This window comes from Bubalus kerabau, chromosome 1 (genome assembly GCF_029407905.1).
Source record: "Bubalus kerabau isolate K-KA32 ecotype Philippines breed swamp buffalo chromosome 1, PCC_UOA_SB_1v2, whole genome shotgun sequence".
Taxonomy (NCBI): Eukaryota; Metazoa; Chordata; class Mammalia; order Artiodactyla; family Bovidae; genus Bubalus; species Bubalus kerabau.
In genome coordinates, this window is record NC_073624.1 from 149,485,143 (window position 1) to 149,507,292 (window position 22,150).

General features: G+C 50.9%; 1 protein-coding gene across 4 annotated transcripts; it reads right to left on the bottom strand.

The window, feature by feature from the left end:
* Positions 1-23: 23 nt before the first annotated feature.
* Positions 24-17,220, bottom strand: AIFM2 (apoptosis inducing factor mitochondria associated 2). 4 transcript variants are annotated; one of them, XM_055534927.1, is made up of 11 exons: positions 17,122-17,219; positions 14,933-15,061; positions 9,691-9,884; positions 9,218-9,333; positions 8,009-8,128; positions 7,206-7,298; positions 4,928-5,036; positions 3,684-3,836; positions 2,089-2,289; positions 1,615-1,785; positions 24-285 (listed from the first exon to the last, which is right to left on the bottom strand). In XM_055534927.1, exons 2-10 carry the CDS (start codon positions 14,956-14,958, stop codon positions 1,634-1,636), a joined length of 1,164 nt encoding a protein of 387 aa, XP_055390902.1. In that variant the 5' UTR covers positions 14,959-15,061; positions 17,122-17,219; the 3' UTR covers positions 24-285; positions 1,615-1,633. The 4 variants fall into 4 exon arrangements, with proteins under 4 accessions (XP_055390902.1, XP_055390911.1, XP_055390926.1 ...); XM_055534936.1 differs by lacking the exon at positions 17,122-17,219 and adding an exon at positions 15,181-15,199; XM_055534951.1 differs by lacking the exon at positions 14,933-15,061 and having other exon boundaries at positions 9,691-9,881; positions 17,122-17,220.
* Between the last annotated feature and the right edge of the window lie 4,930 nt (positions 17,221-22,150).

Consider the following 22,150-nt stretch of genomic DNA (forward strand, 5'->3'; position numbering starts at 1 on the left):
AAAAAAATAAAAGATCCAGTGTCTTTCTTACAATATATTCTTTTATTGCAACGTTGTCCTCACTTTGGAGAACTGTGTCCCCATGGATGGACACTTCTAGAATGCTATACATAGAACAAGCCTGTCACTACAGGACAGAGGCTCCCACCATGCCAGGCCCCGGGACAGACTGCACGCAATGGCTTGTGTTTCTCAGGCAGCAGGTCCCGCTTGCAGGAAGGGAGCCTGGGTGGTTGTGGTCCGCAGGAATGGAGGCCTGGGTGAAGCCTCCATGGGGGGGCCATCCTTTGGGAGAGAGGCACAGTCTCTCTTAAGCATGGGCAACAGCATGGAACAGACTTGGGCCACAGCCCAGACAGGATAGACCACAAGACCCCAGTGAGGCTGGTATCCTAAGAATTCTGGCCAAGTACCCAGAGGTTACTGTTAAAAGTAGGCAGGGAGAGACAGGGTGGGCCAGGGCAGGGCCTGAATTTATTCAGATGAACTTATCAGCCACTTCTGCCTTAGGCTTGTGGTCCCAAATAGGCTTGTCTTGATTAGAAGTCCTCTCTCTAATAGAGGAGTCAACTTTTTATTTTTTATACCTTAACATCATTGGTGGCAGGCATTATTGCCTCAAGGCTGAGCCTCCAGATAAGTGACATTGGGGTTGGTCAGGAAATCAGAGGAACAGAACCACAGGGTTCCCACAGGGTACTCCTGCCCCAGCATCAGCTAGAGATTTGTCACAAATTTGCCCATGACGCTAGCCTGGAAGCATGCAGGGGTTCCCCTGCTGAACCCCAGTCTATTCCCTGAATGTTAGCCAGATTGCAACCCATGAACATGGTCACGTTAGCTTGGCTGCCTTTCCTTAAACACCCCCAGCAGCTGGCAGACCAGGCTTCTGTCTTAACCCTTTAGGTCTATAAAAACTCGCTCTCTGGTAGAATGGACTAACCAGGAGGGAAATTTCATCTAATGCTTCTTAAATATAACCTATGGTATATAATCAGGATCTAAAAATAGAAATAATATGTTTCATGAAGAATAAAGATGGTATGGACTAACAGTTTAAAAATCAGGCTCCTATTAATCTGAGTGTTGCAGGATGTACAGGCCTCCCCACCCGCCATGTGATGGGAGAGGTTGGGATGCAGGCCATCCCTCCATCCCAGCCCTCTTTCCTTAGCTGGTCTTGCGCAGGCCCTCTTTCCTGCCCTTACAGACAGGGAAATGCTTCCTGCCACCAGGAGAGGGAGCTCTCTCCCCTACTCAGTGCTCTGAAAGCCACACACCGTACGCTTGTGTGCATGCATGCATTTACACACAAACACACACATCCAAGAGGAGGCTGGGGTAGAGAAGGCAGGCCATGCCCTTCAGGAACAAGTGAACCCTTCAGCCAGCATGAGTACAAGAACACCTTTCCAAACCCAGAAAGAGTTCCTTAGGGGTGTCTTTTTTAACATTAATATCCCTCTCCCTCTCCCAGTTTTTGGTTTTCTATAAATTGTGTTTCTGGTCGGTACTTCACTGACATCTTACTCCAAGAAAAGAGCTTTTGCCCTTAGGCATTTGTCAAGTGGGTACCATCTGTCAAGAAATCTGATCCCCAGGCGGCGGTGGTACCTGTCTCCCGGATCCCCCATCAGGGTGGAGACTGTTTCATGGTTTTCCAGCTCGTGGAGACCAACAGGTCCCGGCTCTTGGCCAGCCGAACCATAAGCCGCCCCACGTAGAAGCCGCTGATCTGGCCCACACCGTCATTTCTCCCCATGGCCAGGAGGAACGTCAGTGAACCTGTGGACCAGAAACATGCGTGCAATCTAGAATCCTGCTCACTGTTCACGGGCCTGCAACTCCCTGGGCACAAACTCTTCCCGGGCCTTCAGTGTCGGGGTGGGGAAATGCATATGGCTTTCAGGAAGTTGGCCAAGTCCCCAACATATCTTCCTAGAGCTCTGGGTTGGGGTTGGTGTGGGGGCGGGTTTCTATCTCTAACTTTGAGTGTGTTCTAGCGTTCAGGCATCCTGAAGTCCACAAAGGCTTCTCCACATCTAACCCAAACTCTCTTAAGACTGTGCTGCATGTGGGGTTCCTGACCTGGCTTGTAGGTTTTGAGGGGCCTCTGCTTCATGGAGTTGACAATGTTGGCCACGGCGACGTTGGCATGGAGGTTGGCATGATAGGCCATCTTGGGCTCCCTCACGTCGGCGCAGTCTCCGATGGCATAGATGTGGCTGTAACCTTCCACCTGGAGGTACTCGTTTACTCTCAGAGCGCCATTGCTGGCTAGCCGATCACCTGCCAGGAAGAACCAGCCCGAAACCAAGATCCTGAGCTGCCGTGGCCACCTGAACCACAGTAAGGCCTGGCCATGGTGCTGGTCCGGCCACCCTCCAAAGGCACATCCTCAAGAGGCAAGTCTGCCTGACCTCCCCACCTCAGAATGCTTTGTGCAAAGGTGAGGTTACAATTCTAGGGTGGGAACTGGTCAGAAATATCGTAAAGGGTCACTTCTTACAAAGCACTTGAGTCTTTATAAGTTACCACGATTAACAAGAATTCACTTATGATGATTAAGTGACAACCTAGGCAAGTCTTGGATTTCCTTCTGAATGAGGATCAGATTTTTTTTTAAATAAATGCAAGGCTTTAATAAATGATAAAATTTTCTTTATAAGGGACTTAAACAATTTATCTTTGGGAATATAACATTAGGACCATTAGGTGTTAAGTCCTGGGATCTCTGTACATTTTAAGTCCTCAATCCCACCCCCAAACAGCCAGGACTAGTTTCTTTCTGGGATTGGATCATTCTTTTCTGCTAGACACACAACAGGAGCTTCTTATCTAGAAAAGGTACTGGGGAGCATATGATGGGGACCTGGGGACACGCCCACAGTGGGACCTGAGAAGGAACCATTGAGTCTCCAGCTCACAGGTGGAGCCATGGGTCCAGCTGCCTCATCTCCATTTTAGTTCAATAGGTCAATGCTGAGCTTTAAGAACAAGAGGTTTCATTATTGTCCCCATTCCTCAAGATTGTTCCAAGCTCAAGTGGTCAAATGTCTGGGCCAGGATTTTGGGAGAGCAGCACCTATGGACAGAGAAAAGCCTGACCCTGGAATTTCCCCTGCATCTGCAGAGAAAAGTTAAGTACCCAACTCTTTGGGACCCTATGGACTGCAGCCCACCAGGCTCCTCTGTCCATGAGATTTTCCAGGCAAGGATACTGGAGTGGGCTGCCATTCCCTTCTCCAGGGGATCTTCCCAACCCAGGGATCAAACCCAGGTCTCCTGCACTGCAGGCAGATTCTTTACTGACTGAGCTACAAGGGAAGCCCAGAGAAAAGTAGAAAAAAGCAGAGAAAAGTAACAGAAAGCAAATCTTTCTCTCTGAAACCTGTTTCCATCTCTCACCACTAGGGGTGTGGGATCCGATTTTGGAAGAATCTGGTCACTGGGCACCTTGAGCTAAGTCACCATCAAAACAGCGGAGGGAAGCACAGCAGGAGTGGACCCAAACTTGAAGTTTGATGTCACCATTCAGAAGACACCAAATGAGCCGTTGAGATAGGGTTGGGGTCGGGGGCAGAGCGCCGATTCCTGGGGCAGAGTCCTGCAGGATCTTCCCCAGGGGCTGGAGAGAGAAGAGGCAGCCTGTGGAGGGGCCCTCCGCTCAGCCTCCCACTTACCAAATGCACTGCGGTAGGCTGCACTGTTGATCTTGATACCGTTGCAGACAATCACCAGGTTGGCGTCCACCTCCGTGCCTTTGTCCGTCTGCACCTTGATGCACTCGCCATGCTCGTTGACAGGCAGCGCCTCCAGGTTGCTCACCCGCTCACCTGTCAGGGGAGGCTCGTTGACCAGGAGGCTGGCAGAGGACAGGTGTGTCTCCAAGGCCGAGGCCCAAGCCAGGGCTGGCCTAACAGCTGGACACCAGTGCGCTCTGAAGCCCTGAGAAGCACCAGCGGGACATCTGGTCCCAAGGGACCCAAGGGGAGGCAGGTTCCAAGAAGCAACTTGGGAGAGTGAGGTTGAGTTTCCCAAGAGGTTCTGCAAAAAGTTATTTGAGGAAACCACCTCCCTGAATGTGCACTCCACTAGCCCAGCCAGGCAGGACGAGCCCTCCAGGTTTATCCCCGTCAGCGACAAGGGAAGTCGAGGGGTCCACTGTCCTTGCTGCCTGGAGGAGGGCTGTACAGCCACTTCCATGAAGCCCAGGAGCTGGGAGGGTTCTCACGGAGAAGACACCTCACCCTCCCAGCAAAAGGTGAGAGGGTCGGGCAGTTAACTGGGGGGGGTCACACCCCAGGAACAAGAGCCCCACCCTAATATGCTGGGTAGATCTCTTCCCTCCTGCTCTGGACAAAAGCCATGCTATTCACCACCCTTGAAAAGTGAAAGTGTTAGTCGCTTAGTCATGTCTGACTCTTTGTAACCCCATGGACTGCAGCCCGCCAGACTTTCTCTGTCCATAAAATTCTCCAGGCAAGAATACTGGAGTGGGTTGCCATTCTCTTCTTCAGGGTATCTTCCTGACCCAGGGATCAAACCTGGGTCTAGATTCTTTAGCATCTGAGTCACAGGGAAGTCCCACCACCCTCAAAATACAAACCAAAAACACCTCTTCTCTCCAGCAAAGAGATATCATAATTCAGGTCAAATCTTTTACCTGACTTTTAAACCATTCAACAAATGGGTCCCACCTGTACTCCGTCCAAAGCAACAGCCAGGACAGTGCTGCCTCCACGACACAGAAGTCTGTCAGGACTGGGGCCTCGGCCCTGCCCAGACACACCTCCAGCAGGACAAGGGGCTAAACGGGCACTGAACAGAGAGCCTGGGCTTAGCGCGGCCACCCTCACTCGGACTGTGGGCAGAGACCAAGCCTCTGCCGGGGAGAGGGGCCGGGCAGGAGGGGCCTTGCACGTACTCAGCAGCAGCTGCACGCCTTTCCGGAGCAGGATCTCCTTCACTTCCTGCCGGACACAGGGCAGGAGCTCTGTGTCTGCGAGGGCCATCTTGGAGTGAATGAGAATGACCTGAGGGCAAAGAACCACAGGGCAAAGAAAAAACACTGAGTCTCCCCTTCACACAAAGAGGCCCGAAAACGTAGCAGCACTTCTCCCCCACCTCCTCCCAACTTCCAGTCTACAGGTGAGGAATCTGAGGTAAGTGGCCCCAGAGAAGTAAGTGGCCCACTGGCAGACCAATTATAAGACAGTAAAGAATCCGCCTGCTATGCAGGAGACCCGGGTTCGATCTCTGGGTCAGAAAGGTCCCCTGGAGAAGGGAATGGCTACCTAGTCCAGTATTCTTGCCTGGAGAATCCCATGGACAGAAGAGCTTGGCGGGCCACATTCCATGGGGTCGCACAGAATTGGACACAACTGAACGACTAACACTTTCACTTTCAGACCAGTTAATGGTGAGCTGGGCTGGAACCCATATCTCCCAGACTAGAATTTTTTCAGATATGCCAATGCTTCTTGACACATACCTCACCGAGCGCCATGTGGAAAATGATTTTCAAGCATCCTTGGGCACGTACACAGTCTCTAAGTAAGCCATCGACACTCTGTAAATCAGGCTGACATTGCACTAAAGCTGGTTCTAAAACGGGTGCTTCCAGGCAGGTCTATTTGCTGCCTGGGTCAGTGCAGTGACGTGGAAGGCGGCCTGTAGAGATGTTCAGAGCAGACTGCCTGGGTTGAAATCCCATCTCAGATATCCACTCAGACACCTCCCAAAGACTTCATAAGGTGGACAGTCCCACTCAGAGGAATTTTGTAATGATGAAATGACAAAGTAAGTAGAAAGCACATAACTCAGCACATGTACGTGTATACTCAAGTCATGTCTCTTTGGGTCCCTATGGACTGTAGCCCACCAGGCTCCTCTGTCCATGGGATTTCCCAAACAAGAATACTGGAGCAGGTTGTCATTTCCGCCTCAAAAGGATCTTCCTGACCCAAGGATTGAACCCACATCTCCTGCATTGGCAGGTGGGTTCCTTACTACTGAGCCACCTGGGAAGCCCCAACTCAGCACATAGTGACTCCTTAATAAAGGGTAACTACTATTACTCTTACCTGTCTACTAATTATAAACATACAAGAATTATACTGAGTTATTTACTACTTTAGACCAGTCTCTACCCTGTAAACCAAAATTAATCAACTTCTACATCAGTCGCTCATAATAATTTCCAATAAATCATCAAAGAATAGCCATATAATTAAATTAGCCTATATTGATCTTACTTTTCAAAACCAACCTGTCTTTCTCTAGGGAAAAAGAACCAGCCACAGGCTCCACGTGGCTCCCAGAAGCTGATCTGGGATCAGCTATAGGCAACCTCTCGCCTCATGGATCCATAATTGCTGATCATCACTCAGCCCCAGGCTGAGCCCTTACAGCCTGCTCCCTTTCTCTCCAAGATGCCAGCAAGATGCCTCTATCCCTCCACAAACGGGAGCAGGGCCACCCTCTCATGGGCAGAAAACAGTGCTGGCCAGTCCTTCCCCAGCAGAAGCTGTGAGGGGTGCACTGCAGGGTCCCCCTATCTGTCCAGGGAGAAGACTACTGTCTCTTATCCAGAAAAAGTGTAAGTGTTAGTCGCTCAGTCATGTCTCACTCTTTTGCAACCCTATGGACTATAGCCTGCCAGTCTCCTCTGTCCATGGGATCCTCCAGGCAAGAATACTGGAGTGGGTTGCCGTTTCCTCCTCCAGGGGATCTTCCTGACCCAGGGATCAAACCCAGGTCTGCTGCATTGCACTGCAGGCAGATTCTTTACCGTCTGAGCCACCAGGGAAACTCATCTCTTACCCAGACAAGACACTAATGAGGGAACCTTTGACCAAGCTGGTTGTCAGCAAAAAGAGGTAATCAAAGTTTCTATCACAAAGGAGAAATTGCTGCAGGGCACACGGGAGTTTGTAATGTTTCCCCCCGGGCTTGATCCTCTGGGTTGGCCTAGAGGGCAGAACCCCTCACTGAATGTTAGGGCACACCCTAGCTCTCCAGGAAGAATTCCCAGCAGAATGGGACTTTAGGGGAGCCCCAGTACAGAGAGCAGGAGATGGGAAACACACGCTCCCATTTTACGTTAATGGGACTCCCTTCCCAGGCCCTGAGCAAATTCTGATGCTCATTAGACAAAAAAGAAGCCCACTTTTGGGAGTTCAAACCCAAGGTCACTGGCCTACCTCTTTCTCAGGATATTCCGTTTTAATCTCTGCTGCCATCTCCACTCCTGCAGAGCCTCCTCCCACCACCACAATGGACTGTGAGCGCTGGACCTATAGAAGCAGGAAATGGAAGCATACCCTCAAGTTCACCCCACCTCTGGGTCCAGACTAGGAAGCAGGTTCCTTGACCAAGGAAGCATAGAGAACCTTTTCCAAGTTCAGGGTCCAAATAAGTTTCCTGGGGGTCAGGCTCTTGCTGGGTGTCTCCCTGCATTTCTTTCTAAGCTCTCACTACCTGCCCACCTTGCAGATGAGTGGATCTGCCTGAGTTCATAGGCTAGGTTCTTAACTTCAAGTCTAACGTCTGCTCATGACTATGTGAGAAGTTCCCCAGGCCTCTCAGCGGCTTTGCAGAGAAGAAAAGGCCTGACCTCAGTCACACGGCTGCATGACCTTCTCTAGGTCCCCATGCCTCATCTATTCAGTGGGGACAGACCCATGCCACCCACCTCTCAGGATCCCCATGAGAACCAAGAGCATGGATCCAAGCCCGCTCTGTAAAACATACGCCCTGTACAAACAGGAGCCAATAGCTACATGAGCAGGTCTAGATGCCCATGTCCAAACTTCATGACAGGTCCAAAGGTCTTCCCCCAGGAGCCTCTTTCTGGTAACTCTGCATCTCTACAGTGTCCCTGCAGCCCCAGACACCTCCTGGGGGCTCCCTGCTGCCGCCCCAGGTGTCCCACAGCTGTTTCACTCTCCAGGGCCCCTCCCCCAGCTCTGTCCTCAATCCCCACCCCTGGCAGTGGGCAGCTCACCTGCGTCACCATGTCCTCATAGGCCTGGATGGCCATCTGTTGGCTGGAAACCTGGTTAAACTTGCCCGGGAAGAGCCCAGTGCTGCCCGTGGCCAGGATGAGATGTGAAAAGGGTAGGGCCTGCGAGGAGCAAGGAAAAAAAAGGGGTGAGGGTAGAGCCTGGGCTTCTGCATCCAACCCCAGGCTCCACCAGGCAAAAAACTATTTCTGGGGAATAAGTAGGATTCTAGCTTCCAATGTGGAGTTAGTCTAGAATCTCCCTACTACTACATTTATTCTAGAAGAAACTTCCCCCATCTTGGCCAAAAGAAGAAAAAAAAAAAGAGGGGGAAGGAAATCCCTTGGGCTGGCCAAAAAGTTCATTCATTCGGGTTTTTCCATAAGATGTTACAGATTAAAATTGACAAAGGCAGAGCTGCTCTGATGGGAGAGAGACTGGAGGGTCTGTATCCTACTCAGCCCGCCACTCCCCCATGGAGGCCTGAGATGCCCTCAGGGACCCAAAGCCACAGGATAACGAGGTTTTCTATCATCATGCCAAGCAGAGGTTCTATAGTCTTAAAACTGATTCAAGGAGGACTAATTCACAAGAAACCACACACTCATTAAACATAGGAATTGGAGCCCCTCTGTCCAATGCCCACTTAGCTTTGACTAGAGCAGAGGGCCAGGCTGGAGGTGACCCTCCAGTGGGTGGGCAGGTGGCAGTTCACTGACAGCTTTCTGGTCCCTTGGGGATCCACCAGGTACCGAACTTACGCCATGCTGAGGGGCACAAACTCCAGGAGGGTGATGGGATCGTGGCACCTACCCTTTGATTCCAGACAGCAAGGGGGCCTCTGGGCTGGGCGAAAAAAACTGCCTGGGTCCACATGCTGGTGGAGTCTTTCCAGCTGTGGGGTCTTGGGCAAGCCTCTTATGGTCAGGGTGCACCTCCCTCCCAGGGTCACATTGGGCATTAAAGGAGAATACATGAGGCTTCAGACAGTGCCTGGCATACAGGGAGGGCTCCAAAAATGTCTGCACCACTCTCCTGTGGCTGCTGGGGTCTGGCCTTGGCTCAGGAGGCATCTGCTATCTTCCAGGCACAGGGCAGGGATGGGGGTGCCTCGTCCCTGAGGAGACCAGCCTAGGTATCCTCCCACCAGCAATCGCATCCCAGGGGCCTCCTGCAGTTAGCTGAGAATGGTCAGCCCCTGCTGGACTCACCTGGCCATCCTCCAGCAGCACCGTCTGATTCTTCAGGTCTATCTCGACCACCAGGCCCTGTCTGAAGTTTTCCTTGAAGGTCACCGAGTAGGAAATGAATGTCTTTTTGGCAAACCCTGGGGAATGGATAGAAAGGAGGTTGCAGTATAAAGCTGGGCTGCCCACAGGAGGCCAGAATAACTCAGAACCCATCCTGAGCCGCATGCCAACAGTGACAGCAGTGGTTAAACGACCCCTGGGTACCCACCACACCCTAAGGCACCCAGTATGAGCCCCAGCTCCTCAAGGAAACTCACACTCTGACCTCTGGGGCCTTCGTGTGGTAGCCGCTTAAGGGCAGGGACTTCAGATTCCCCAGAGCTTGTCGATGGTGGAATTTAGGCACCTTGCCGTAAAGGGAGAAAACCACCCTCTGACCCACAGTGGTGAATAGGCCACTGTCACAAAGAACGCCCCAGAGAGGGGCCCCTTACCACTCTCCACGGAGGCCCGGAGGGCTGCCACGTTGTGGTGGAAGGAGTCCTTCATGTCCACCAGCACAAACGGGATGTTCAGCGCCTGCAGCTGGCTGGCGGCAGCGATGCCACCAAAGCCCCCGCCCACAATCACAACATGCACGGCTCCCGCGTCCATCGAGACCTGGGACCCCATCTCGGACCGGGCACTACTGGGATAGGAGGAAAGACCACATCAGATTCAGGGGGGCTCAAGGTTGAGAAGGCAGAGGTGGGCCCACAGCAAAAAAGGCCTCAAATGCCAAGACTTGATCTTCTGAAAGCATGCAATCACCTTTCAATGAAACTCCAGTTTTTGTAAAATTTGAATTAAATTCCAAAGGAATAAGGGGTATCCTAATTCCATCTCATCCCCCCAGCCCCCAAGTTCCCTTCTCCAAGGCATCTACTGTTACCAAGTTTATATGAATCCTTCCAGAAATATTCTGTGCACCTATAACCATGATTTTTTTTGCACACATTAAACAACTATTTTGCACTTATTTTCACTCATTAATATATTCATTCAGTCAATAATATAAATTAATGAACCTCTTATTCTTTGATGTGTTCTGTGCTGTGGATGCCGTAGTCAGAGACAGACAGAAAGATAAGGCTTAGCCCTTGTAAAGGGAGGATTTCAAACTCAAAGGGCCAGTGGACGATGTGGGAAGCTGGATGTGCACAGTACCAAGAAACAGTGGGTGTGCCTCTGGGGAACTGGTGAGCAGAGGCCACGTTAAAGGAACAAACAGAATTCTTTAAGGAGCACACTAAGCAGACAGTGGCCAGGTTCCACCAGCTCACAGGTCACCAGCTTCAGCCCCAGGTCTAAGGAGATCAGTTAGCCAGTAAGACAACCAGCCTATAAAATAGGCTGTGGTGTGAGGCTATGACAGTGGGGTCAGGAGGAGGGGGCTGCTGGAACAGAGGAGGTGCAAAGGGACTGCTGGGTGATATCCCCCAGGAAAGAGGGGGCAGAAGGGAAGCTCTGCTGAGAGAAGAAACAGTGCTGGTTAAGGACCAAGAAGGAAGTCTACGGGTGAGAAAGAGGCTGGAGAAGCGCTGATCATGAGGGCTGCAGGGAGAGCGGCAGGTGATGCCCAGGAAAGGGGACCTGCAATCAAAGAGAGCATCTGCAAGGAAAGAGGGCCAGGTCTGCAGGCCAAGTGTGGCCCAGGCTCACACACACGCATGAGCACAGCAAGAAGGAGTGGAGAGGAACCGGACAGACAGCAAGCTGCCAAAAAGCGATGCAGAAGCACGTTCCGGCCCACCTTGTACCCTCAGGCAGCACCGCAGGCAACTGGAAGGCCACCACTCTGCCCTGCATCGACCGTGTGGTCTGGGGCACAACACCTCCCCTCTCTGGGCCTTCATTTACCCTCTGTAATGGGAGGGGCCAGCCCGCAATGTCCTTGAACAGTAGCTTTCCAAGACATGGTGGTCCCCAGATCTTCTCACACTTATGGGGGCAGCTTATGGTTGGACCTCCAGGCACTGTTGCCATTGGTATTCAAATACACACTAATTTCTCTTCTGGGGAAGTAAAAACCTGGGTGAGGGAGGGCAGATCTGGCATAGGGGATTGGAGGGAATTTTTAACTTTGCCTTCCATTGACTAAATGGTCCCTAATGTGTTGAAACTTATGCATTCTACCATTCTTTTTAATTATGACTTTTTTTAATTGGAGGAGAAATATCAATAACCTCAGATATGCAGATGACACCAACTTTATGGCAGAAAGCAAAGAACCAAAGAGCCTTTTGATGAAAGTGAAAGAGGAGAGTGAAAAAGTTGGCTTAAAGCTCAACATTCAGAAAACTAAGATCATGGCATCTGGTCCCATCACTTCATGGCAAATAGATGGGGAACACCGTGGCTGACTTTAATTTTAGGGGCTCCAAAATCACAGCAGATGGTGATTGCAGCCATGAAATTAAAAGACGCTTACTCCTTGGAAGGAAAGTTATGACCAACCTAGACAGCATATTAAAAAGCAGAGACATTACTTTACCAACAAAGGTCCATCTAGTCAACGCTATGGTTTTTCCAGTAGTCATGTATGGATGTGAGAGTTGGACTATAAAGAAAGCTGAGCACTGAAGAATTGATGCTTTTGAACTGTGGTGTTGGAGAAGACTCTTGAGAGTCCCTTGGACTGTATGGAGATCCAACCAGTCCACCCTAAAGGAGATCAGTCCTGGATGTTCATTGGAAGGACTGATGTTGACGCTGAAACTCCGATACTTTGGCCACCTGATGCAAAGAGCTGACTCATTTGAAAAGACCCTGATGCTGGGAAAGATTGAGGGCAGGAGGAGAAGGGGATGATGGAGGATGAGATGGTTGGATGGCATCACTGACTCAATGGACATGAGTTTGGGTAAACTGCGGGAGTTGGTGATGGACAGGGAGGCCTGGCATGTTGCGGTTCATAGGGTCGCAAAGAGTTGGACATGACTGAGTGACTGAACTGAACTGAATTGCTTTACGATATTTTATTGGCCTCTGGCATATGTCCACATGAATCAGTTTTACAAATGAGAAACTGGCAGGGCTGGGACCAAAACAAGCCCCCCAGCAGGTATTGTCACCTTCACGGTCCCAGGCCCTCAGAAAGGTTGTCCAGATATAGCCCGAGGAGTGTTCATCAGGCTGAATCTGTCAACTGGGCCAGGACCCAAGAGGACCCCAGGGACCAGCCAGGGACAGAAGCAGACACCAGGAGCTGAACGGGGCCTGGGAATGTGGCAGGTGGTCAGGCAGGCTATGGAAGGGGTACATTTCACCTGCCCCCTTCAACATGGCCCCCCTCTGTGCCAGCCTGCCCTTGGGGCCAGCAGCCAGTGAGGAGGTCAGAGGACCACCCAGAGAGCTCTGCTTCCAAAGCCAGGGGGCCATAGGACTAAGAGAGGCTACCAGATTGTTGGGGAGAGGGGTCCACCATGGGCCATCCAGGGAAGCTTGAGGTGGAGCCTTGAAAAACAGCTGAAGCCAGGGGCCTTCATCACAGAGGAAATAGCTTAGGCCAAGAAGTCCAGTGGCAGGAAGGGAGAGGGTGTGAAGGGTTCAAGGAACAGGTTTGGGCAGCCAGGAAAGCAGGTGGCAGGGCCTAGCACACACAGAGGACTGTCATGTCAGGCCAGTGTCTGGGCCTACAGGCTGCCCTGAGGGCCTCACAGGGAAGAAAGCCCCGTGAGCCCAGCACAGGCTGGACGGGAAGTGAGTTAGTCAAACGAGTTGAACTCCTGCTCCCTCAGTGCCCCCGGGATCATTAACTGGGTCCCCGGAGGACAAACCCTGGCCTCACCCAACTAGGCACAGCCCTTAATAAAGGTAAACTGATTCTCTAGTTGTCCAGGTCCAAAGTGTGGGGCCTGAGCACACACCCAGGCCCAGGAAGGGCTGCCATAGCCGGGTTGGGGAGGGGAGGCATTTCTTAGCCACAAGCTGCCTGAGGCCCCTCTCCTGGAATCTGCCCTTCTCTCTCCTCCACTGACCCCTGACACACCCGCTTGCGGACAGGGGGCCTGGCAGCACTCCAGCCCCACTCCACCCTTTTCTTCGGCAGCCTGCCTTGCCCAACACTCTTGGACACCCTCCTTTCCCTTGGCTCGTCCAATGCCAATTCTCACCTGGGCCCAAGGACAACTGGACTCCCCTCTGATCAGCCGTGACCTACTTTTCCAGACACCTAAACCCTTGGCTTAAGTCACGGATCTGCACTCCCAGGCACACACCCTGTAGGCGCTCAGAAAGGAAGTGTGCAATTGGTGATGTTGAACTGTAGGTTCTAACGTAGTAGCAGTGCTGGGCAAACAGCCTCAACCAATGGGCAACTCCATCAATCAATGGAAGCCTCCACCAATGGGCGATTATAGGCTACGCTATTATACACCCATACAATGGAATATTCTGGAGGCAATTTTACAGTGGAAGATTTTTTACATGAAAAGTTTGTTCATGATTCATTTGCACCCACAGATTATACAAGACCAAGAGAGAACCATAACATAAACTATGGTCTGTGGGTGATTATGTCAATGTAGGTTCATCAAATGTGACAAATGGAGCACTCTGGTGAGTGATGTCAAGAATGGAAGAGGCTATGCATGTGTCGGACAGAGGGCGTATTGAAAATTTCTATGCCTTCCACTCAGTTTTTCTGTGAACCTACGACTACTCTAAAAACATCATAAAGTCTTAAAAAAAAAGCTTGTCCATGAAAAAGTTAGACAACAGAACAGCACATAGAGCCTGATCTCATTTGTGGACCACCAAGCACAGGGACCTAACTACACTTATACACATACACGTAACCATGACAACAGCGGGCATCACTGAGCTTTCAGCAACATCTGTGCATTCAGCATCAGGGGTCCCTCTTCATTTTGGCAAGAACTTCAGGAACTTGCCCAAGATTAATCCTCAGCAATTTGACCACATCTGCACTCTAAACCTAAATGCTAACAGTGCTTGCCGGATGATGTTTTTACTTTCTTCTTTGAGCTTTTCCCCTCTTTTCTGGTATTGTTTGAATATTTTTAAGTGAGTATGCCACTTTACAGAAATAATAAAGTTTTAAAGACAGAGCAGGCCTCCTACCGCCTAATTTTCTAAATTGAGATGTTTGGGGGATTTCTCTGGCAGTCCAGTGGTAGGACTCCGCACTTTCACTGCCAAGGGCCCAGATTCAATCCCTGGTCAGGGAACCAAGATTCCGTAAGCCAGGCGGTGCAGTGAGATGTTTCTCATATATTATGAAGCTCACTATCTTAGAGTGTACAACCCAGCGGATTCTAGAACATTCGTAAAGTCGTACAACTGTCACCACGATCTAATACCAGAACATGCTCATCACTACTCCCCCTAAAAAAGACTCCATAGCCATTAGAATTTGTTTCATTCCTTCCTCCCTCCAACCCCTGTAATCATTAATCTTTCTGTCACTATAGATGTGCCTATTCCATACCTTTTGCTCTTGGCTTCTTTTGCCTACCATGATACTTTCAATATTCATCCAAGCTGTAACTTGTATCAGTATTTCATTTTTTTTTAATGGCTGAGTAATATCCTATTGTATGAAAATACTACACTATGTTTATCCTTTGGTCCACTGATGGACATCTGGGTTGTTTCCCCCTTTTGGCTAAAGTGAATAATGCTGCTATGAATGTATAACTCTGCATGAACAAAAAAATTCTGTTGAGTATATACCTGTGAGTGGAATTGCTGGGTCCCATGGTAACTCTAGACTTCACTTTTTGAGGAACTGCAAATCCACCATCTGATTTTACTGATCATCAAGCCAAGAGAATGAGCACAGAGGATCTTGACTGAATCTTCCTAGATGCAGAAATGTCAGCATAAAAGAAGGTCCAAGAGAACAGATCCTAACTGTCCAGCAGCTCCTAAGTAATGCTATCTTTGCCCCTTCCCCAACACACACACAATGTGGTTTATACTCAGATTTTCTCAGTAAATCCTGTTTCCTCTGCCAAGGACACTCAGCCTGATCCCAACGGGACTCTTCTCCAATAAAACAAAGGGCTTTTAGGAATCAACTGAAAAACAAGGAAGTTACATTTAGGCCAAAGCTGTGAAGAGGTCACACACAGCAGGAAGACACACAGCGGGAACCATGTGGGCTCTGATCAAACGGTGGATATCACCCCAGAATTGTTTCATAGAGATTACAAATAAAACCCACCGCTTTCGAGAGCTCACTGGTTATGCCCAAGGTAGATTCCCCAGCCATTTCCAGAGTGGCTGACCTGGATGAGAGGACCTAGCATGCGTGTGTACGTGCATGCTAAGTTGCTTCAGTCATGTCTGACTCTTTGCGACTCCATTGACTGTAGCCTGCCAAGCTCCTCTGCCCAGGGAGTTCTCCAGGCAATAATACTGGAGTGGGTTGCCATTTCCTTCTCCAGGGGATCTTCCTGATCCAGGGATCGAACCTGCGTCTCCTGTATTGCAGGTGGATTCTTTACCACTGAGCCACTGGGGTGGCTGAAAGATCTGAAAGGGCCTAGAGAGTGACTCAAAACACCATAAACATACCCCTCCCCACAGGGGAAGGCAAAGGAGTAAAGGGCCTCCCTTGCTGCACACCAGGGCCCAGGCTGAGAGTGGGCACTCCACAGCCAGCTCCTCAGTAAACATATGCAGAACAAAACCCCAAAAGACAAGTTTCCAAAAGGGACTCAAAGTCTGAAGAAGAGGTTGTCATTTCATGTCCCAGGAGAGGGCATTTTTGGACAGACAGGTTCCTTCATGTGTCATATAGCCGCTGGTGCCAAAACCCAGGGCACACAACTTGTGCAATCTCCTGGGAGCCAGTCACTTTGTGGTTCCCTTAACATCCCCACAGTCTGTGCCTGGACCCTGGCTTCCTCATTTCACCACCAGACATAGAGATCAGGCTGGCCCTGGAGCATACCTGCTCTGCCCAGCTCCTCACTTACCTGCTGGATAGTCCTGAGCAAAGGCCCATCCAGCTGGGCCTCATCTACCCCTCTGAAATTGACCCTCCAAATGCGAGGTGACTGACTACTCCTTGGAGGCCTCTGAGAGCTTGGGGGCACTTACAACCCAAGGAGGCCTCCTTGATGTTTTAACACGTTTACATATTTTGAACACAAAGTGCAGAGCTGGGACACGTGGAAGCCCCTTCCCAAACTATGTCTGAACCTCTGCCCTGTGCCTGCCCTGCTGTGGGACCATCAACTCCCAAGCGCCTTGCCCCTCCCAATCTCATGGTACAATCAAGGGGCAGAGAGAGTGTAACCAGAGGGGAAAGACAGGGTATATTTAATGGGTGCTTTGAAAGAAAAATGCCAGACATCAGGCACCAAAAGCAGCTCCCGCTGGATCAGGAGTTCCTGGACCCCGCCGGCCCATCCGAGTTACTTGAGTCACCTTTGGCCTTAGTTTCCGGGAAAGCTGGAGCTCCGTGGAGAAAAGGACCTCCCAGTGCACCCTGGAGCCTGTGAGCACTCGGTAACCCCCGCGTTTTCCTCCTGACCCTGAGGCTTTGCTCCTGCCTTGTGACACCGGCTTCAGTCCGCCCAGGACGGCTTCCACCATCTAGCCGCGACCCTCGGAGCCCTCCCGGGATGGGCGTAGGGGGAGGATGTCTGTCTTACTTGGGAAGACTTAGCACGGATCTCAAGGGTGCGGGGTGAACGGGGTGATAGGCAAGTTTGCTCCATCCTCGCTGGAGCAAACTTCCCGCTTGACTTTTGGGGGACCTGGGGGGCGGCAGGCCTGAACCCCGCTTCCCATACAGATCGCCCCCTCCTCCCGAGGCCACATCGGGCGCCCCGGCCCCCGACGCTGTTCCGGGCATCTTGGGGCCCAGCAGGTGCGGGGGTCCCGGAGAGCCCGCCCGGCGCGCCCCTCACCTGCCGGAAGCCTCTTGCAGCTCCTGCTCCCGCCAGCAGCTCCCGTTGTCGCCGCCCGGCCCGAGGCCCCGCCCGGGCCGGCGTGACTCGGCGCGTCCGCCCTCCAGCCTGGGCTGTGCCCCCGGCGGCCCCCCAGGGAACTGCAGCCGCCCAGGAGTCAACCGCCCCAACCGTGTGCCCTTGACCCCTGCGGCCGAGGCCGCCCGCGCTGCGCCGGCCCGGCTTCCCTGCCGTTCCTTGGAGCTCGGGCTCCGACGCGGGCTATGGGACCTCGGCGGCGCGGATCACCAGCCTTCTGCCCTGGCTTAGGTAACAAGCTGAGCGCCTAATCCATGTCTGGTATTGTGCTAGGTGCGCTGGGTGGGGACGAGGGGTTGTAAAATGTAGAACAAGACAGGTATGGTTTCTGCTTTCCTCGAGGTTGATAGTCTGGGGAAAGATACTAAGCTGCAAAAAATAAAAAATAAAATAAATAAATAAATATATATATATATATATATATATCACTAATTGCAGTAAGAAAGATTGGGGGCAAAAGAAGGGTGCCAAGGCCTCTCTCCAAGGATAAGTTAGCCCTGGGCAGATAGGAGCCAAGTGTACTCTGGGTGTGCAAAGACCGAGGCAGGATAAAGAACTGACAATGGGGGCATTGCAGGGGAGCTTGGGGACAGAGCAGCCCAGCGTGGCAGGATGGCACAAGCCTCCAGGCCCTGGTGAAGACTGTCCAGGGCAATGGGGAGGCCACTGCTGGGTTTGTTTGTTGGGTTTGTTTTTTTTTTGGGGGGGGGGGGGGATTGTTTTGGTTTTGGTTTTGGTTTATTTTTGGTCACAGCATGAGGGATGTTAGCTCCCTAACCAGGGATCAAACCCATGCCCCTGCAGTGGAAGTGTGGAGTCCTAACCACTGGACCACCAGAGAAGTCCCACTGCTGGGTTTTAAGCAGAAGAGTGAGGTCTGAGTTATGTTGGAGGGTGAAAAGATGGGGGAACGGAAGGCTGCCTGAAACTAAGGGAACTAGGAGGAGAAGAGTCCAGGGGAAAGAAGAAAGCGGTTGGACTCAGATCTGTCAAGAAATATACTGATGCAAACTGGAGGTAGGATCGAGCCAATGTGGTGACAGATAAGCCATCTTCTGGAGAAGGAAATGGCAACCCACTCCAGCGTTCCTGCCCGGAGAATCCCACAGACAGAGGAGTCTGGCAGGCCACAGTCCACGGGGTTGCCAAGAGTCAGACACGACTTAGTGAAATGGCAAAGCTATCTTCATCTATTTAATGCAAATATTAGCACTAACACGAAGCATTGTAGAAGAGTTGATGGGAAAAAAAATAAAGAAAAGGTTCAGTGAGATCATTTGTGTGAAGTGTGTTAGTACGTTGCCTGGCACGCAGCAGCAGAGTACAGAGCAGCCATTTATTACAGCTCTTTGATATAAGGAAATTAGGTTGCCCAAGGCTATGACGCAGAGCATTGGCAGCTTCCTCTCTCCCAGCCCGGTGCTCCTTTGAATAGTGCCCTTTATTGCCTTGGTTTTCATGACTGTTTATGCTAGAAGTAAGCATTTCTGTACCTTTTCCAAAAGCTGTGGTCAGAGGTCTTGTTTTCAATACTCCTGGCATAGGGAGTGTTGTGAGAAATTCCATCTAGAGGATGCTGGTACCCAGAATCATCTCAAGGTAGAGAAGGAGCTGGCATCCTCCCATGAACATCCCATGCGCATTATTAGCCCACACACCTCAGGCTGCATCTGCTGGTCCTTTGGAATCCTCCCATCTCCTCCCATCCAGCTGGCACCCTGCCCAGTGAGAACATGAGCTGAAGAAAAGAATACAGTCAGAGGCATGGGAGTCTGCACCTCCTTCTCTCAGGCCTTGAGGTCACAGAAGAGCAGCTGTGCCAGAGTGTGGGGTACAGAGAGCCCATAAGCCCTGCCTACCCCACCCCTGTCTCTCAGGGATGCATCAGAGAGCCCCGAGCTGGCTTTGATGTTCTGGACGCAGTGAGCCTTCATTTGTCCTGGGCTTTGCTAACTTCCAAATAGCTTGTATCTCCTCTTAGTCCTCCTGAAATCCCTAGAGGAAAGTGGTGTGTGTGTGTGTGTGTGTGTGTGTGTGTGTGTGCACGCGCGGGGGGCACGCAGACAGTCATACCCAACTCTTTTCGACCCAATGGACTGTAGCCTGCCAGGCTCCTCTGTCCATGGGGATTCTCCAGGCAAGAATACTGGAGTGGATTGCCATTTCCTACTCCAGGGCATCTTCCTGACCCGGGGATCAAACCCATGTCTCTTGTGTCTCCTACATTGGTGGGCAGGTTCTTTACCACTAGCACCACCTGGGAAGATCTAGAGGAAAGTGGAGGGTGGGGTGGTTAAACTCTGACACTGAAGATAACAACCACCATTGACTAGCTCTTTGGGGCAGAGACCAGGCTTTGCTGGACTTTGAGTCCCCAGCATCTGGCACTGACCCAGCACTTGGTTCCCTTAAAGTTCACTAATGTTTGCTTAAATGATTTAAAAGTATATATATTTCTTTAGTTGGCTGCACTGGGGCTTAGTTGTGGCCTGCGGGATCTTTTGCTGTGGTGCACACACTCTCTAGTTATGGAACTCGCGCTCAGTAGTTCTGGTGCACAGCCTTAGCTTCTCTGAGGTATATGTGGGATCTTAGTTCCCCAACCAGGAATCGAACCCAAGTCCCCTGCCTTGCAAGGCAAATTCTTAACCTCTAGACCACCAGGGAAGTCCCTGCTTTAATGATTTTTTTTAATTAAGATTTAATTCACATACCATAAAATTCACTTTTAAAACATAAAATAATGGGGTGAAGGCTATGCAACCCTCACCATTATCTAACTCCAGGATATCCCATAGTTTAGTTGCTAAGTCATGTCTGACTCCTGGTGACCCCAGGTCGCCTGCCAGGTTCCTCTGTCCATGGAATTCTCTAGGCAGGAATACTGGAGTGGGTTGCCATTTCCTTCTCCAGGGGCTCTTCCAAACCCAGGAATCAAACCCAGGTCTCCTGCATTACCGGCAGATTCTTTACCTACTGAGCTATAAGGGAAGCCCAAAATGTTAGTTGCTCATTCGTGTCTGACTCTTTGTGACCCCAAGGACCCATAGCTGTCCACGGGATTCTCCAGACAAGAATACTGGAGTGGGTTGCCATGCCCTTCTCCAGGGGATATTCCTGACCCAGGGATCGAACCCACGTCTCCTGCACTGCAGATGGATTCTTTACTGTCTGAGCCACCAGGGTAGCTCAGGATATTTGCATCACTCCAAAAAGAAACCCCATACTCAATGAGGAGTCCCTCTCCACTCCTGCCTCCATCCAGCCGCTGACAACCAGAATGATTCATATCTGGTGAAACAACCCTACCAGTACTCCTAGAAACATAGTAACTAATATTTGTTGAACACAGACTAAGTGCTTTGGATAGCTTCTCAAATTTACTTTACACGTGGATCCTCCAAGGTAAGTCTTATTCATCTCCACTTCACAGATGAGGAAACTAAAACTCAAGCTAATAAATCAGCAAAATCACACAGTTAGTAAAAGAGAGGAGCTGGGACTTGACCCTAAAATCAGGGCATCATGGCTAAGGGAGCCAGAGGTCACTGAGCAGGCATAGGAGAGACTCAGTGGTGAGTCACACAGGCATCAGAAATTCACTGGGCTCATGCCCCGGCACTGTGGGAAACAGAGGTGGAGAAAACCACCACAGCCTGCCCAGGGCAGGGACACAGCCCTGGGGCTTGGGAAGGTCAAGGAGAGTTTTGTGGAAGGACTGGACCAATACAGGTGAAGTGGATTCCAATTGGCAGGGTACAAGGAAAGAACTTATTAAAATTGCAGCTCAAACCTGAAGCTGGGAGGGAGGAGAGAGAGGCATGCAGTGGCCCATGCTGGGTTTGGAGCGTGGCTTGCAGAGCTGGTATGGCCCGTCTCCAAGGACCTGACCCACACCAGGAAAACTAGGGAAAGTGTCATTGTCATTCAACACCTTCTTGGCCACCAGGGAACATCTTGATTCAAGAGAGGGGAGGAGGTCCCAGTGGAACCTTCTTGTCCCCACATCACTTCTCTCTTCCCACTCAACAGTGTACATATCTTTGGCGCTGAAAATTGTGGCTCCTTGCCTAACAAGGGACTTTTGTCTTTGAATTTCCAGGTGCTGGAGGGACCAGGGAGATACAATTCAGATGCCTTAATGTTGGTAGTTCTATGGAACCTTAATGATTAGTGCGAGCTCCCAATGCTAGGGACACGGATTCAATCCCTGATGGGGGAACTGAGATCCCGCATGTTGCACAGCACTGCCAAAATAATTAGAAAAAAATGAAAGATGGGAAACTTGAATTAAAAAAAAAAATTAGTAGGAACATCAGGCAGATTGTCTAATATCCCAGAACCTAAGAGGAGGACGCATTGCTGGCTCTCAGCAAGGCCTGAAGGCATACATTCCCTGACAGCAACAGGTGTTTCTACTGCTGGCTCCCAGGGCTGTGGGGAGCGCCACGGTACTGGGATCAACTCAAGGGCCCAGAGAAACAGAAGCGGTATTCCCACTTAAGGAAGGGACAACTCTTAACTTTATCTGAAGAATCTTGTCAGTTTTAGTGAAATTCACAACCCTCAAACAACAGGGGAATCCTCCAGTTTCTTCTCTCCCTTGAAATGTGCTTTGGCAGAGTGCTCACAGCTAGGGGAAGACTATATTCATGAAGCTAGGTTCTACTGCTGTGACAAGCAGACCCCCCAGTCTAATGGCTCAAATACAACAGAAGTGGATTACTTGCCTAGGCTTCAGTACCAGGCCAGTGGACTGGTTAATGAGGCTGCCAGCTCCACACCATCATCCAGGGACCAGCTAAAGGGACTGTCTTCACCAAGGGGCTGCCAAGGTGTCTCTTAAGGGATGTCTCCACTCCCAGCAGGTGGGGGTAAGGGCACAGAAAAGGCCGGGCCCAGAAGTGGTGTACCTCCCTTCTGTGCTTTGGAACTCATGGACACACCCGAC